At 74.0% G+C, this 15,482-nt stretch overlaps 3 protein-coding genes across 4 annotated transcripts; 1 reads left to right on the top strand and 2 right to left on the bottom strand.

The window, feature by feature from the left end:
• Positions 1-1,143: 1,143 nt before the first annotated feature.
• On the top strand, positions 1,144-4,548 carry COQ10A (coenzyme Q10A). 2 transcript variants are annotated; one of them, XM_086478724.1, is made up of 7 exons: positions 1,144-1,201; positions 1,507-1,529; positions 1,586-1,623; positions 3,134-3,226; positions 3,305-3,497; positions 3,580-3,681; positions 3,787-4,548. In XM_086478724.1, the coding sequence occupies exons 1-7, from the start codon at positions 1,144-1,146 to the stop codon at positions 3,952-3,954; spliced, it is 675 nt and encodes a 224-aa protein (XP_086334850.1). In that variant the 3' UTR covers positions 3,955-4,548. The 2 variants fall into 2 exon arrangements, with proteins under 2 accessions (XP_086334850.1, XP_086334849.1); XM_086478723.1 differs by lacking the exons at positions 1,507-1,529; positions 1,586-1,623 and having other exon boundaries at positions 1,144-1,223; positions 3,083-3,226.
• Positions 4,549-5,701: 1,153 nt separating this feature from the next.
• CS (citrate synthase) lies at positions 5,702-10,555 on the bottom strand. Its single transcript, XM_086478712.1, has 11 exons — positions 10,502-10,555; positions 8,136-8,183; positions 7,920-8,027; positions 7,772-7,837; positions 7,555-7,686; positions 7,290-7,478; positions 6,919-7,118; positions 6,527-6,656; positions 6,333-6,434; positions 6,053-6,262; positions 5,702-5,933 (listed from the first exon to the last, which is right to left on the bottom strand). The coding sequence occupies exons 1-11, from the start codon at positions 10,553-10,555 to the stop codon at positions 5,763-5,765; spliced, it is 1,410 nt and encodes a 469-aa protein (XP_086334838.1). The 3' UTR covers positions 5,702-5,762.
• Positions 10,556-11,860: 1,305 nt separating this feature from the next.
• On the bottom strand, positions 11,861-14,159 carry CNPY2 (canopy FGF signaling regulator 2). The gene is made up of 5 exons (XM_086478761.1): positions 14,060-14,159; positions 13,652-13,767; positions 13,113-13,310; positions 12,742-12,838; positions 11,861-11,905 (listed from the first exon to the last, which is right to left on the bottom strand). The coding sequence occupies exons 1-5, from the start codon at positions 14,157-14,159 to the stop codon at positions 11,862-11,864; spliced, it is 555 nt and encodes a 184-aa protein (XP_086334887.1). The 3' UTR covers position 11,861.
• Positions 14,160-15,482: the final 1,323 nt, after the last annotated feature.

Raw genomic sequence — 15,482 nt, 5'->3', positions numbered from 1 at the left:
CCCCGCTCTGAGCAGCAGCTTCCCCGTGGACGGGTGTCTGCGGCCCCCACGGCAGGTGGGAGGGAGGCTGGGGCGGGCGGCGAGCGTCCCATGGTGGCACCACGGCTCGGGGGCGATCCGCTGCGGAGGGAAGCCCGGCAGGAGCTGGGCTGCCTCTGCCCTGGTCTGGGGGGGTGTCTGGAACAATCCTCCCCGGTACCGGGGCGTCGATCGCACCGACGTGCGCAGGCACAGCCCTGCCACCCCTTCCCGCCGCCGCAGCTTGGGACCGGCAGGACGGTTTGGTGCCGGGGCTGGCAGCGGCCTTGCCCGCTCGCCGCCGGCTCCCCCAGCAGCAGCTGCCGCGCCAAGAGCGCCCGGGGTGCGGCAAAGCGTTTCCCACTCGCTGGGCCGTTGGCGGGACCGGGCCATCGCTTCACCTACCCCCCAGTTGCTTCTGGCGCCCGCAGTCCCCTCCGGCCCCCCAAGGCCCTGCCCGGCCGCATCCCTCCCCTGCTCGGTTAAACCGAGGAACCGGCCGCGGGAAGAGGGGCCTTCCCGGTTTGTCACCTCCTCGCTCTGCCCGGAGCGGGGGGCAGGTGATGGGGCACGGCCGCGGGGCTCCCCGTCCCTTGAAGTCCCGTCTGGGGACACACATGGCGGCCGGAGGCGGCGGCAGCGCTGGGGACGGTGCGGCCGGGGCTGTTTTTATCGGCGCGTTTGGAGCTGCCGTCAACCGGCCGACACTGAGCAGGAAACCGAGGTGAAAGGATGGAGCCCGTGAGCGGCCGCTGAGGTTCCTGCCCGGGGGGAGGCAGCTGCAGCACCGGGGGGCAGGGCGCCCCGCTGGGCCCCGCGCCCCATCCCAGCCCCTGGGCGGGGGGGACACGCGGGGGGCCCCGGGCCCGGCGCGGAGGGACACGGAGACCCCCGAGCCCGGCGCGAAGGCACGCGGCGGCCCAGCCGGGACTACACCTCCCAGCGGCCCCCGCGCGGCCCGGACTGCGGCTCCCGCCGTACCCCTCGCGGGAGGCGTCGCCTCGCCCCGCCCCCCCGGGCCGTGACGTGGGCGGGCTCTATGGCGACGCGGTGACGTCGCGGGCGGGGTGAGAGGTCACGGTGGCGCCGGTGCGAGGGTAGCGGAGCCGCGTCCCGGCCCCGGTCATGGCGGCCCGGCGGCTCCGCGGCGCCCTCCAGTTCGGGGCGCGGCAGCGGCTGCGGGGCGCGGCGGCCCCGACCGGCAGGTGAGCGACCGCGGCCCCGACCGGCGGCGGCACCGGACGGCGGCACCGAGACGGGGGGGCCGGGGCGGAGGGGCCAGAGGTCATGCGGGGCAGCGCCGTGGGAGGGCCCGGGGGACGATCGGGGCCGGGGGCGCCGGGCAGGCCTGGGGGAGAGCCCCCGCGGGGCGAGCGGCCCCGTACCCCCGGTCCTGGCGGTCCTCGGGGGCGCCGGGGGGACCCTGACGGGGACGGGACGGGGTGACCTGGGGACGCCCGTGGCCACGGGGCGGGTCTGTGGCCCCAGGCGGTGCCGCTGCTGGACCAGGGGCCACCAGTAAAGGCTGCCGGGCAGGACGGGGAGGGACTCGCTGCCTGCAGGGGAGCCCGGACCCTCGGCCGGGGCCGGACCCCGGGGCAAACCGCACGTCGGGGGGCGAGGGCCACCCCCGGGCGCGCCCGTGGGGCCGTGGAGGCCGCGTCCCGGGAGCAGGGCCGTGTCCCAGGAACGGGAGCAGGCCCGGGGGGCTGGGCGGGCACCACCACCTTCTTCTGGGGTCAGCAGCGACGTCCGTGACACCGGCGGGTCGGGCCCCGGCGTCACGGTTCGCTCGGGCAAGCGGAGAGCCCGGGAGACCTCAGGCCACCCCGCTGCGTCCCCCGCGGCGCTGACCCCTGCGCCCGGCCGCGCTGCCAGCCCCGACGTCGCCTTTGCCAGCTCGGGGACAGGGCGGCTCTCGCCAGCCCCGGGCAGCCGCCTCGCCGCTGGCCGGTCACCGGCGGGCTGTGGTGCCGGTGTAGGAGCCGGCTCCACTGAGCCCCGCCGCGATGCGTGTACGGCACCGAGCTGCGGCGCAAGCGACGAGGGGGGCGATCGCCTCGGGGGCCGGCGGCGTGGCCACGTCCGGAGGGTCCCGGGGACACCCGGCTCTGGGCGGATCTCCCCACCACCGGGGATCGCGCTGCTCCCCCGCACCAACCGGCCCTCTCTGCCGCCCCGGCTATTCTGGGAGCCTCGGGGCTGCCAAGCGCCCCGGGTGACTCCTCTTGGCGCAGGAACGTCCCCTGGCCCCTGGGAGAAGCGGGACCTTCCTGCCTCGGCTGCCAGCCTGGAGCAGAGCCGGCGTCACCCGCATGCAGGCACGTCTAAAAATACCCGGTGCTGTCCCGCCGGCACCGGGCGCCGCCGGTTACGGCTGTCGGTGGGGCCAGCCCCAGCCCGGAGCGGTCAGGGTTATGGCCACCGCTGCGATGCCCGAGCATCACCTCCCCGGTGCTCGGCGGGGACCGGCTGCCGGGGCTTGGCCTGGCGGGAGGAAGCCAAAGGAGCCGATGGCGGCACCGCGGGACGATCCTGCTGCCGCGGCTGCAGCTCCGGGGCTGGGTGACGCCAGCCGGGACCCGGCTCTGCCTCTGCGGCTCGGCGGTGGCGAGTGTTGTCCCTTCCCGGGGCAGGAGCGGCACCGTCTGCACCGCACCCAAGGGACGAGACGGGGCCGGGGTGGGGCGCGGAGGAGGGAGCAGGTCTGGGCCGAGCAGGGCTGTGGGCGGCCACCGGAGCCCAGCGCGGAGCTGGGGAGGGGCAGCGGGGGGTAACGGGCGGTTGTCCCTGCTCCGCCGGTCCGGATTAGGTGTCCCCGAGGTCAGGTTTCCCCGGCTGTAACCTCCTCTTGCGCAACGGCAGCGCTGGGACCAGCGCTCGGCCTTCCCCGGCCTCTCCCCACCGCCTGCGGCCCCGGGCGCCCACTTCGCCCCCAACCCACCCCCGGGCAGGCCCGGAAGGGGCCCCGGCATCGTGGCCGCCTTTGGCGGGGCAGCTCGACGCGGCGGCTCCGCTGCCCGGGCGGTCCCGGCCCCTCCGCTAACACCCGTCTCCTGCCCAGGCACGCGGCCCTGGGCGGCCTCCGGCTCAGCCGGCTCGGCCGCCCGGCGAGCGGCGCCGAGTGGGAGCCCCGGGCCCAGCCCAGCCGGTCCTTCCTCAACCTCACCAACAAGCGGAAGGAGTACTCGGAGCGGCGCATCATCGGGTAGGTGCGGGGGTGGCGGCGGCTTCCCCGGCGGCCGGGCGGCGAGGGCCCCGGCTGCATCGCCCGCTCTGCCCCCAGGTACTCCATGCAGGAGATGTACGACGTGGTCGCCAACGTGGAGGACTACAAGAACTTCGTGCCCTGGTGCAAGAAGTCGGTGGTGGTCTCCAAGCGGACGGGCCACGTCAAGGCCCAGCTGGAGGTGGGCTTCCCGCCCGTGGTAGAGCGCTACACCTCCATCGTCACCCTCGTCCGCCCCCACCTCGTCAAGGTGAGCGCGGCCCCGGCGCGGCGGCTGGACCGTCCCGGCCGGCTCCTCGGGCCCCCTCCCACCGGCTGCTCCCCCTCCCCAGGCCGTCTGCACCGACGGGCGCCTCTTCAACCACCTGGAGACAAACTGGCGCTTCAGCCCCGGCATCCCCGGCTACCCCCGCACCAGCACCGTGGATTTCTCGGTAAGACCCTGCTCCGGGGCGGTCCCGGGGTGGGGAAGATGGTTCCTGCTGCGGAGACCTGCCCGCCCGCTGCCGGGGGCTGACGCCGCCTGCTCTCCTCCCCAGATCTCCTTCGAGTTCCGCTCCCTGCTGCACTCCCAGCTGGCCACCGTCTTCTTCGACGAGGTGGTCAAGCAGATGGTGGCAGCCTTCGAGCGCCGAGCGGCCAAAAACTTCGGTCCCGAGACCCGCATCCCCCGGGAGCTCATGTTCCACGAGGTCCACCAGACGTGAGGGCGGCCCCGCCGCCGCGGACTGTGCCAGGGCCCCGGGGCCGCCCGCCCTGCGCCCACCCTCCGAAATATTTATTTGAGTGCATCTCTGCTGCCGTCGCCTCCACGTCCCTCCCGGCCCCGGGGGCCAGAGGCGACGCTCCAGTGAGCGCGGGGGCTGCCCTGAGCCCCCGACCCCGCGTTACGCCGCAGGAGCTGCGTCCCAGCGCTGGACTCCCGGGTTTTGTAGCTGATTTTGGGTTTTAAGTTTTGTTTTAGTTCTTGGGAGCTCTTTTTTATTTTTGTTTTTTGTTGCTTTTAAGGCCTCAGCAAGGCCAGAGGGTCCCGGCGGGGGGGGCAGCTCCTGCGCTGGCCATGCCTGGGTAAGGCAGCGAGCAGCCAGGGGAGGACGGGGCCGGCTGCTGGAGCCCCCTCCTCCCCCGGCTCTTCAGGATCGAAAGGGAAGGAGAAGGCGCAGGGAGGAAGCCCCTGGGGGGAGCGGAGCTGCCGCCTTGCCCGGAGCTGAGGGACCCCCGGCAGCCCCCGCTCCCCCCCGCCAGACCCGACGTCGCACAGTTTGCACAAGTCACACGCACAGGGTGGGGATGGGGGTGGCTTCTGTCGCCCCCCGCCCCGCCACCCCCAGCCCCCCGCAGTCCCAGCACCCACTGCAGGCCACGACGGCGCAGCACCGCAGGGACCAGGACAGCCCCAGCCTGTGGCCGCCCCCCCGCTCCCCGTCGCTCCTCCGGTCCCCACTCCCCTTTCTGTACCGTCGGTGGGGGAACATGGGGGACCGCCAGCTCCACCAGGCCAAAAAGCCCACCCGGGGGGGGGCAGGGGCTCCCTGAGCCGCCAGCCCCTTGTGCCCCCAGCTCGGCCCACCCCGTTCCATCCCCGTCACCAAGGGCACCGGGGCCTTGCTGCCCGAGGAAGGGCTTTACAGGCCAATAAAGAGCGTTTTCCAAGGGTGAGCAGCCTCCTGGTCCTCATTCGGCAGCCACGGGAGAGGGGAGCTGGGGGGGTGGAGGTGGCAGGGAGGGGGGGGGCTGCGTGTTGAGACCCCCAAGCCCCCGAACCAGGCTGGTACCTGCAGCCACCACCCAGCCCGGCGCTGCCGAGGCGCCCAGTGCCCCTGCAGGGAGGGAGGAGGCTGCAGGTTTGTTAATAAAAACATTTATTTTGCATTTTGTCGTTGTTTGTACAGAAGTGCCCGATACCTGCGAGGGGCCGGGGCTGGGGCACGGGGGGGGCCCAGCTCCGTCTGCCGGGGGCATCAGACACGGGGGTTCACACAAACACGGGGGCACGGGCCGGGGAGGAGTGTATCGAGTCCCTGCTGGGGGGGCTGAGACATTCGTTCTTCACCTGCTGCCCCACGGGGGGGCCTGGACAAGAGTCTGGACTGAACCCCTCTCGGGGGGTGGCTGCAGCAGTGGGGGGGGGGGTCTGTGCCCCCACGGCCTTGCCAGTGCTGCCCCCAGCCCAGCAGCGGGGGAGCCGGGGGTGGGGGCTCCCAGTGTGCGTGGTGCTGCTGGGGTGGGGTGGGGGGCGCAGAAGCCCCCCCCGCCTTGCTGGGGCAGAGCTGGGGAGGGGGCTGCGGGGTGAGGGCGGGGGGGGGGGGGGTGGAGCGGACCTCAGGGCTGCCTCTGCCCCCTCCCTGGATGGCAGGGAGGGGAGAGGAGCGGCGGGGGGGGGGGGCTCCGCTCGCACCGCAAGAGACCCCCCCGGCCGCTGCCCGAGGGGGGTTCAGTGCCGAGTCCGTCCAGGGCCCGGCAGCGCAGCGTTCCCTGGGGAGCAGCGAGCCGCAGCCCTGTCCCCGTCCCTTCTTTACCCAGATTTGTAGCCCACGAGCTGCATGAGGCCCTTCGTGCTCATGGACTTGGGTCTCTCCAGGGGGAAGCCCAGCGCCCGGCTCCAGACGAGCTGCGAGAGGACGCCCAGGGCCCGGGAGACGCCGAAGAGCACCGTGTAGTAGTTCATCTCCTTCATCCCGTAATACTGCGGGGGGAGAGGGGCGTCAGGGCAGGGCGGCCCCGTGGGAAGGGGCAGCCAGGAGCCCTCCCCAACCCCCCCCCCGGGGAGCGGTGCTGGGGCAGGGCCGGGACCCCCAGGCTCACCTGCAGCAGGACCCCGCTATGGGCATCCACGTTGGGCCAGGGGTTCTTGGCCTTGCCCTGCTCCAGCAGCACGTTGGGGACGATCTTGTAGAGCTGCGCCACCAGCTTGAACATGGGGTCCTTGGGGAGGTGCTTGAGGGCGAACTCCCGCTGGCAGGTGTAACGGGGGTCCGTCTTCCGCAGCACCGCGTGCCCGTACCCCGGCACCACCTGCAAAGACATGGGGGGGTCAGAGCCCAGCACGGCCCCAGTCCCTCGCCCCGGGCAGGGCCGGACTCACCCTGCCCGAGTTGAGCGTGTTCCAGATGAAATCCCGCAGCTTCTCGTCCGACACCTCCTGACCCAGCTCCTTCTGCAGGTTGGTCAGCCAGAGCAGCACCTCCTGCGGGCACAAGAGAGGAGCGGGGGGTGAGGACAGTGGCATGGAGACAGACAGACAGGCGGAGGGACAGAGGGACGTGTGGAGGTGCCCACCTGGTTGGCGAGGCCGTGCAGGGGCCCAGCCAGCCCGTTCATGGCGGCGGCAAAGGCGAGGTACGGGTCGGAGAGGGCGCTGCCGACCAGGTGGCTGGTGTGGGCGCTCACATTTCCCCCCTCGTGGTCACTGCAGGGGTGAAGGGGGGCGCGTCAGGTCTCCCCGGTCCCTGCCAAGGGCCCCCACAACTGCAGGGACACCCCCACAGTCGACACCCCCGTCCCGTCATGTTCCCAGCCCAGCCCAGCCCGGGGGTGCCCGTGGCCCCACGCCGTGTGCCTGGTGACGCCCCTGGAGCAGCCTGGACACGTCCCAGGGCCCGGCCCTGGCCCTGGCCCCGGGGCTGGGAGCGAGGCCGAGTCCCCACCTGCTCCGGCTGCTCCTCCCGTACCTGTGGATGGTGAGGTAGAGCCGCATCAGCTCGATGAACTGGGGGTCGGTGTAGCCCAGCATGTTGGTGAAGTTGTGGGACCAGTCGAGGTTGGGGTCGATGGCCCCGATGCTGCTGCCCTCGCGGTACAGGTTGCGGTAGATCTTCGCGGCGACGCACGGCAGCTTCGCGATCAGGTCCATGGCGTCCTCGTAGACAAACTGGGACAGGCGGGGTAAGGCGAGGCGGCTGCCCTCCCCGGGGGGCGTGAGCCCCTGACCCCCCGCACCCCAACCTGGCCCCCCCACGCCCCGGCCCAAGCTCACAGTTGGGGTGGCTGAGCACCCCCCACCCCCCCCAATGCCGCACCGGGGCGCCCGGCCCCCCCGTACCTCCCAGTACTTGACGCGGTGGATGCCCTCGGCGTAGGCGCGAGCGAACTTGCTCTCGCTGTTGAGGGCGGTGATGGCGGCGCTCAGCTGGGACATGGGGTGCAGGTTGGTGGGGAAGTTGTCCAGCATGGTCACCACGTGGGAGGGCAGCGCGGCGCGCCGGGCCCACTCGCGGGACAGCCAGCTCACCTGCGGGGGGACACGGGGGGCTGAGCCGTGGGGCAGGGGGTCAGCAACCCCCCCCACTGGACCCCCCCCGTGTTACCTGCTCCTGGGTGGGCACCTCTCCTGTCACCAGCAGCCAGAAGAGCCCCTCGGGCAGCGGCTCCTCTCCCCCCGCGGCCTTGGGCAGCAGCTTCTGGCACTCGGGGATGCTGTACCCGCGGAAGCGGATGCCCTAAAGAGCCCGGCACAAGCGTCAGCCGCTGCGGCGTCGCCCACGCGAGCGGCAGGTGCCCGAGCAGGGCAGGATCAGGCCCTACCTCATCGGGGTCCAGCACGGAGGTCTCATATATCAGCCCCTTCATGCCCCTCATCCCGCCGTACAACTGAGGAAGAGCAGGAGGCGGCGGTTACCGGCCGCGGCACAGCCCGGCGGCCCCAGCGCGGCCACGGCGTCCCCCGACTCACCATGTCCACTGTGATCTGCCCGATGGCCGTGCTGCCGTGCTGCTGCCTGAAGCTCTTGATTTTCGCCTGCTCCTTGGGGATCATGCTGGCGAGAACGTCCTTCAGGTTCTGGGAAGAGGGGAGGGGGCTGTGAGCCCTGGCACCCGCGGGGGGGCCGAGCACACGCTCCCCCCACCAGCACCGGGGAGGGGTGACAGCAGCGGGGGCTCCTCTTACCGTGGCGGCGCTGGCATGACGGGCAGCGAAGAGGACACACGGTGCGTTCTGCGGAAGAGCAGATGTGGGGATTCGGCGTTACCCAGGCAGAGCCCTGCCACGCGCCCCGGCTGCCCCATTTCGAGGGGGGGGGGCTGTAGCCACACAAGCAGCCCCCAGCCCCGGAGCATCCCCAGAACACGGCAGGAGCCGCCCCGTGACTCCGGCAAGATCCCGTCTCACCAGGACGCGGCAGCCGAAGCGGCTTCCCTCGCCCACGCCTGCCGCGGGCAGAGCCAGGCGGGTTCAGCCGGGCCGGGCGGCACAGGGGGGGCGGTGCGGGGCCCCTCGGTGCTGCATCACGCTCCCTCGCCCCGCACCGGGCCCGCTGCAGAGCCAACCTCCGCGCCAAAGCGAACGTGGCGGCGGTGGCGGCGAACGCGGCGGCGTTTTCCTTCCTGCCTTGCGGAGCGCGGAAGCTGCCGGCACGGGCGAGCCGGTGCTGCCAGCGAAGCCCTGCCAGGCCGGCACCGCTGCGGTTTTCCTGCGCCGGGGCTCGACAAGCGCTGGGGAAACCGAGCTTTGTTCCTCGCCCGCGCGTGGTGGCCGCAGGGATCCCGGCCGGCGGGAACGCCCGGATGCCGGCGGGAAGCCCGGGCCTGGCAGTGCCCCCCGTCACTGCCCGCGGGGGGGACGCGGGGCTCACCCGCACCCAGACCCGCTCGCAAACAGCCGGGTGGGCAGCAGCGGGAGGCAGAGGGGGCCGGGAGACCCCTGCCCGGTGACGGGGCCACCGCCATGCCTGGAGGCCGCATCCACCCCGGTGCTCTCCCCCGGCAGAGACCCCCGGGCCACCCCCGGCGCGGCGCTGCGGCGGCGCAGGCCGAGCGTGACTCGCTTTTTCCACCGGCTGCCGGGGGGACACGGGGGGGGGCAGCGCCGCAGCGAGCCCCCAGCCCTGCAGCAAACCCCCAGCCCCGCCGCCGCCGGCCCAGCGCCCCGTGAGCCCCCAGCCCGGCCGGGGGGACCCCGACACCCCGAGTGCGGCTGGAAGCGGCCGCCTGCTCCTCCGGGCAACCGCGCCGTGTGCCCCCGCCCCGGGCGGCACCGGGGAAGGGAAAATGCCGGCGGGAACAATGGAGGCGGCAGCGGGAAGGCCAAGGTCAAGGCGGCCGCTGCTGCCACGTCGGGGCCCCCGCCGCACCCCGCGTCGCCCCGTTCATGGGGCACCCGCACGGCTCGCCCCGGCTGGGCCGGGCTGTCACGGAGGCGTCGCCGGCTCAAGGTCACACGTGTCGGCGGTGACACCGAGCGCCGGCTGGCGGGGCTGGGGCAGCCCCAGCCGCTCTGGGACCCTCTCGGGTGCCCCCGCCGCGGTTTGGGGGTGCAGGAGCTCCCCGGGGCAGCGCCGGCCCGGCGGAGGAGCGGCCGCGGTGCCTCCGCTCGGGCCGCGGGGAGGAAGAGGAGGGTGGCGGCAGGACGGCGGGTCGGGATTAGGGCGCGAGCCGGCGGGGTGGCCCCGGCCACGGGTGCAGCGGCCCCCCCGGGCGAGCGGGGCCAAGTGGGGCAGCACGACACGCCGGGCCGGGCCCCGGCTCCCAAAATAACGCCCGGTCGATAAAGACGCTGCAAAGGCCGTTACGAAACGCCGGGGCCGCGGCCAAGGCAAACGGGCGGGGGGGCCCGGGGCCGCCCTAGCCCTGCACCGGTGCTCGACCCCTCCTCCCCTCCCGGGGCACCCCGGCCCCCCCAGCACAGCCCCGGGCCGGACGGGGGATCCCCTCTTTGTGACCCCGTTGCCCTCTACGGTGCCGCTGGGGAAAGTCGGGGGGGAGGGGGGGGGGCGGCGGAGGGGGACCCCCGTCCCTTCACTGCCGGTGCCGCCCAGTGGGAGTCCCCGGGGCCGGCGTGGACCCCCCAGGGCCCAGCGCTGCAGCACAGCCCCACAGCAGGGGGACAGCGGAGCCCCCAGCGGGGGGCTGCGACAAGGAGGAGACACTCAGATCGGCGCTGAGGCCACAGAAGAGCACCCCCGGGGCGACAGCCGGGCTCGGAGCCCTCCCGGTCTCCCAACGAGGCTGGGATCCCCCGGCTCCGACAGTGCAGCGGGGTGGGGGGCGCGCCTCGCCCCGCCGCTCGTTACGGGCGCTCCCGGCGGAGGCGGCGCCGGTGCCCGCGCCCGCGCCCACCACGTGCTGCCGCTGCAGCGCGCGGCCCTGCGACCCCCGGTCCCGCCGCCCCCAACCCCCAGCTCCGCCGCCGCGCGGCCCCTTTAAGACAGCGCCCCCCCACCTCCCCCCCCCCCCCCCGCGTCGCCCCTTTAAGAACCGGCCCCCCCGCGGCGTCGCCCCTTTAAGGCGCGGCGGGGCCGGGGCGGGCGCCCTCACCTTGGGCCCGCGGAGGCGCGCGGCCGCCCGGCTACCGGCGGCGAGGAGCGTCATGGCGGCAGCGGGGCCGGGACGGAGAGGGGCCGGGCGGGAGCGGGGCCGGGGCCGGGGCCGGGCGGGAGCGGGGCCGGAGCGAGCGGCGGCGGCGGCCGGGGGTCCTCAGCGCGGCGGGTAGGGCGGGGCGCGGCGCCGAGCGGGTTATTAGCATAGCCCCGCCCCCGCCCGCCCCCTCGGGGCCGAGCCGCTCGCCGTTGGCCGCGCCGCGCGCCGCGGGGCGGGGATAGGCAAATGAAGCGTCGGGAGCGCGGGCCGGGCTATAGGTGGCCGCCGCGTTCGCCTGATCTAGGCCTGAGGTGGGGTGAGGCGGCGCCCCGCCCCCCTCTCGTGGCGTCACCGGCCGCAGTGCGTGACGTCATGCCGCTGCGTCGTGTCACCCCTCCCCCCCCGGCCGCGCCGGTGGCTCCGAGTCGCTGGGCTGCGGTGCGGGGCAGCCCTCTGACATCCCCGGGGCACTCGGCCATGTGATATGAGGTCACCGGGGCCCGTGACGTCACCCCCCGCTCAGCCGCAGGGGCTCGAGGTTGCCCTGTGACATTGCCCCAGCGCCGCGGTGACGTCAGGCGCTCGGGACAAGGGGCGGGGCATGGCCGCGGGTGACCTCCCCGCTGACCCCAGGGCATTGCCCCGCTGACCCCGGCGCCAGGGGACGGGCGGCGGCCCCGGTGCACGGGCCGGGCAGCACCGGGGGCGACGGGACCCCCGCGGCGGGCGGGTGAAACGGCTCCCGGGGACGTCCCTGCCCAGGGCCGAGCCGCGACCGGACACGAGGGAGCTCGAGGCACCGGGGACACCCGGGGGAACACACGGGTCCCGGGTCCCCTTCCCCACGCACAGGAGCGAGACCTGCCCTCGGGTGGGCCGCGCCGCCCCTTTATTGCCTGCAGCAGGGAGGGGGGGGTCCCAAAACCGGCCCCGGATGCCCGACCACCCCCCACCGCCCCCCCCCCCCCCGGTGTCCCCCACCGCGTCCCCCGGCAGCGGTGGAGGAAGGTCCCTGGCTGGCGGCCCGCCCGCAGAAACGTCCCGGCAGGGCCGGCGGCCCGGTGCCCCTGGCACCGCAGCTACACCGGACGGACGGTGAATAAATAGGGTGAGAGCACCGGAGCGGGCGAGGCGGCGGCAGCGGCGGCTCCGGAGCTGCGATCTTCCCCGGCCCGTCCACCCGTCCCGGCGCGGGCAGCGGGGACAAGGTGAACCAAGAGGTAGGGGATGTCCGGACGGAGCCCAGCACCGTTCTGGTCCCGTGAGGCCACCGGGGCGGGTCAGCGCCGTCCTCGGGAGGCAGCCGGGGCCGTCCGTGTCACAGCTCGTCGTGCGGGAGGTGGAGCGCGTGGTCGCACAGGTCTGCGGGGACGAAGGGCAGCGCTCAGCCCCCGTGGGACCCTCCGCGGTGGCGCATCCCCTCCCAGTCATCGCCGGCCCCTGCCCGCAGAAGCACCGGGGCCAGGCACAGCCGTGACCCGCGCCAGGGGACACCCCCGCTCCCCCTTCACTGGGTTCTGGGGTTAATGGGAAACGCAGCGGTTTGGACAGAGCTGCCGGCCCCGTGGCCAGCACCCGCAGACCCCCAGCAGCCCGGGGCAGGCAGCGGGTGCCCAGCCGGTGTCAGGCTGAGCCCCGGGAGCAGCTGGCAGCACCGCGGGACCCCCCGGACCCCCCTGGGGAAGGAGCGTTTCCCCCACCACCCCTGTCAGGGACAGAAGGGACCCGTCCTGGCCTGGCAGCCGGTAATGGCCATCGGCCGCATTCGTTAGCGGGGAAGCGCGAAGGTCGCAGCGTGCCCTGACCCCGGTGTTTGCGAGCTGGAAATAGCCCCGCGGGAGGCGAGAGGCACCGGGCCGGGCGCCCGGCCGCCGGAGCGGCCAACGGCGGAGCCCAGCGCCGTGGCAGCCAAGGGAGCCAGCGCGGCAGCTGCCCTGGCTCGGCCCCAGGCTGGGCACAGCACCCAAAAAAAGCCGCGGGCGGCTCCAGCGGGGTCCAGGCGCTGGGCTGGCAGCGGGGAGGCGCATCCCGGGGTGCTGGAGAGGGGCTGCTCTGCTCCACGGGGCTAAGGGACGTTGGGGAGGACGCGCAGCTCCTCCGTGTCACCCCTGCTCTGGGCCAGCGGCTCAGACAAGGCAGCTACGACCCCCCGGGGCGGCAGGAGAGACCCCTCCGCGGGGCAGCCCGGCCTGGCTCACCCGTCCGCTTGCTGCAGAGCCGGTCCTTGACGTTGTCGGCCTCGTGGGAGAGGAACTCGATGAGTTCGTCCTCGTACTCCTCAGCGATGCTCTCGCACTGCAACGGGAGCCGCCCGCGGGTCGGCGGGTGACTGCGCGGGGCCAGGGGACACCGACAGCCCCGGGGGAGCCCGGGGCCAGGCCCCGCACCCACGCACCCCTGCCCCAAAGCAGCTTCCTTCCCTCCAGCCCCAGGAAGGACCAGGGGAAGCGACCGGGAGCTGCCAGCGGGACCAGCTCATCCCTACAGGCGCTGCGGCTGCCCAGCACAGCGGGTCCCACCCCCCAAAACCTCCTACAGGCACCACAAGGCCCCAAGGCCCCTCACACACCGCAAACTTCAGGCTAGAAGCCACGTCTCCATCAATTTTGACCCCGGAGAGGTCCATCTTGGTCCCGTCATGAGAGATCACCCGGACATAACTCTTCCGGTGCGTGGATGGATCCACTTTTTCCCCATATTCCTTCATCTTCTCGCACACCCGCTCCAGCAGCTCCGTCAGATGTGCCTCCGACCGGGCGTAGGGCACCTGCGGCACGAGCGAGGCGTCAGCACGGTCAGGCCTTCGAGCATGACAGCAGAACGGGAACGCTGGGCCGGCGCCTTTCCCCGGGAGCCAGGGAGCACCGAGAAAGGGTTCGGGGTCTCCATGGACACCCCGGGAAGGCCGCGGGGCTGCGCTGGTGATGGGCAGTGGAGAAAACCGGGGAATGGGAGACGGGGCTCAAGCAGCCCCCGCAGAGCACCCGACACGGGTCTGATCCCTCTCTCATCTCCCCTGGTCTTCGGCACACGGGTGCTGCCCCCGCTGAGGCCGGCCCCGCTCCGGCACAGCCTCCACCCGACCCCCTGGCCCGGAAGACCCCTCACCTCCACGACCGACTGGCTGCCGTCGGGGTTGATCCGGAAGGAGCCCATCTGGATGGTTTTCCTGGGGTCAACCTGGGCGATCTCCCACTCCAGCTCGTCCACCAGCGCCCGGCACGCTGCGGGGGACGCAGGCGTCAACGGCCGGGCGCTACCGGCATCGCCCGACCTCACCAACAGACCCGCAGCTGCCCAAAGCTGCCGGAGTAACTGGTGTGACTGGTGCTGCCGGCAGACGGGGACAGCAGGTCTGCGGGGAGCGGGAGCTGAGGGGCCCTGTGGCCCTTCGGGAACGTCTGCCCGTCCCTGAGCAGGGTGAGTGGCAGCAGCCGCAGGACAAGCGGGTCCCCACGGCCCCACACGACCGTCCCATCCCATCCCGTCCCGCCCTGTCCCCCCGTCCCGTCCCACCTCCGCAGTGCAGGTCCTGGCTCCGGCGGGCGCCGGCCGCGGGCAGCAGCGCAGCCAGGGCCACAGCCAGGCCCAGCGCGGGCAGGATCCGGCCCCTCATCCTCACGGCTCCGCTGCGGGGCGACCTGCGGGCACGGGCGGCTCCAGCACTGGCGGCCCCCATGGTCCCCTCGGCTGCCCCAAGGGCTCGGGGGGGCCCCGTTCCCCTACAGAGCCCCGCTGTCTGCAGGCCCTGTCCATGGCGTCCCCTCCCCGATCCCCCTGAGCCCCTTCCCCTGCAGGGGCCACCCGTGCCCCTGGACACCGCAGGGACCCCTCCCCTGCACGGTCGAGCCCAGAGTCCCCTATAGAGCCCCCTCCCTTACATGGTCGAGCCTGGAGTCCCCTATAGAGCCCCCTCCCTTACATGGTCGAGCCCGGAGTCCCCTATAGAGCCCCCTCCCCTGCACGGTCGAGCCCGGAGTCCCCTATAGAGCCCCCTGCCCTGCAGGGTCGAGCCCGGAGTCCCCTATAGAGCCCCCTCCCCTGCACAGTCGAGCCCGGAGTCCCCTATAGAGCCCCCTGCCCTGCAGGGTCGAGCCCGGAGTCCCCTATAGAGCCCCCTGCCCTGCACGGTCGAGCCCGGAGTCCCCTATAGAGCCCCCTGCCCTGCACGGTCGAGCCCGGAGTCCCCTATAGAGCCCCCTCCCCTGCACGGTCGAGCCCGGAGTCCCCTATAGAGCCCCCTCCCCTGCACGGTCGAGCCCGGAGTCCCCTATAGAGCCCCCTCCCCTGCAGAGTCGAGCCCAGGGCCCCCACACAGCTCCCTCCTCTCCAGGGTCGAGCCCAGAGCCCCGGGCCCGGCCGAGCCCCCCGTACCGCGCCGCTCTCCCGTCCCGCTCCGCCGCCAGCTGTCCCGGGGCCGCCCGCGGCGCCGCCTGTCCCGCCGCGCCCCCCCGTCCGACCCCCCGCGGCGGAAGGCCACTCGGAGAGGACGGCGGCCGAACCGGTCGGGGGGACGAAGCCGGTCGGACCGGCCGGGGGGGCTCTTCGGCCAGCGGCGGGGCCGTCCCGTGCGCAGGCAGCGCCGCGGGCAGCCGGGGGCGAGCGTCGAGGGCCCCGGCGCTGCCAGGGCCCGGTCCGCGTGGCGCTCGGCCCCGCGGAGGCGTGGCCTGCCGCGACCCCGCCCCCAAAGCGGCCCCGGCCCCGCCCCCGCCGCGGAGCTGCGGCGGACGCGCCGTGTTCCCGGTGCCGGCCCCGATCGCGGTCCCGCTCCTCCGCGCCGTGTCCCCGGTGCCGGCCCCTAACGGAGCCAAGGAGCAGACGGCGGCGCGGGTCTCCGAGGCTGCTTTATGAGGGCGCCCGGACCGGCGGGCGAGGGGGGGCGGGAGGCAGCGATTCCCGGTCCCGGCAGGGAGAGGGAGTCCCGGGGCGCCGGGCCCCG

Source organism: Leptosomus discolor, chromosome 27 (genome assembly GCF_034619465.1).
Source record: "Leptosomus discolor isolate bLepDis1 chromosome 27, bLepDis1.hap2, whole genome shotgun sequence".
NCBI classification, from domain to species: Eukaryota; Metazoa; Chordata; class Aves; order Leptosomiformes; family Leptosomidae; genus Leptosomus; species Leptosomus discolor.
The sequence above is the reverse complement of the archived record's forward strand: the minus strand, read 5'-3'. Positions and strand labels throughout refer to the sequence as shown.

Bases quoted from the DNA above. Each gene is read 5' to 3' on its own strand.
- COQ10A (XM_086478723.1), top strand. From the start codon at position 1,144: ATGGCGGCCCGGCGGCTCCGCGGCGCCCTCCAGTTCGGGGCGCGGCAG. The intron at 3,227-3,304 runs GTAGGTGCGGGG...CTCTGCCCCCAG, and splicing joins TCGGAGCGGCGCATCATCGG to GTACTCCATGCAGGAGATGT. The intron at 3,682-3,786 runs GTAAGACCCTGC...TCTCCTCCCCAG, and splicing joins CCAGCACCGTGGATTTCTCG to ATCTCCTTCGAGTTCCGCTC.
- CS (XM_086478712.1), bottom strand. From the start codon at position 10,555: ATGACGCTCCTCGCCGCCGGTAGCCGGGCGGCCGCGCGCCTCCGCGGG. The intron at 8,028-8,135 runs GTAAGAGGAGCC...CCCTCTTCCCAG, and splicing joins GTCATGCCAGCGCCGCCACG to AACCTGAAGGACGTTCTCGC. The intron at 6,657-6,918 runs GTACGGGAGGAG...TCACCCCTGCAG, and splicing joins CTCTACCTCACCATCCACAG to TGACCACGAGGGGGGAAATG.
- CNPY2 (XM_086478761.1), bottom strand. From the start codon at position 14,159: ATGAGGGGCCGGATCCTGCCCGCGCTGGGCCTGGCTGTGGCCCTGGCT. The intron at 13,768-14,059 runs GTGGGACGGGAC...CGTCCCCCGCAG, and splicing joins CCAGGACCTGCACTGCGGAG to CGTGCCGGGCGCTGGTGGAC. The intron at 11,906-12,741 runs GTGAGCCAGGCC...TCGTCCCCGCAG, and splicing joins GCTCTGCAGCAAGCGGACGG to ACCTGTGCGACCACGCGCTC.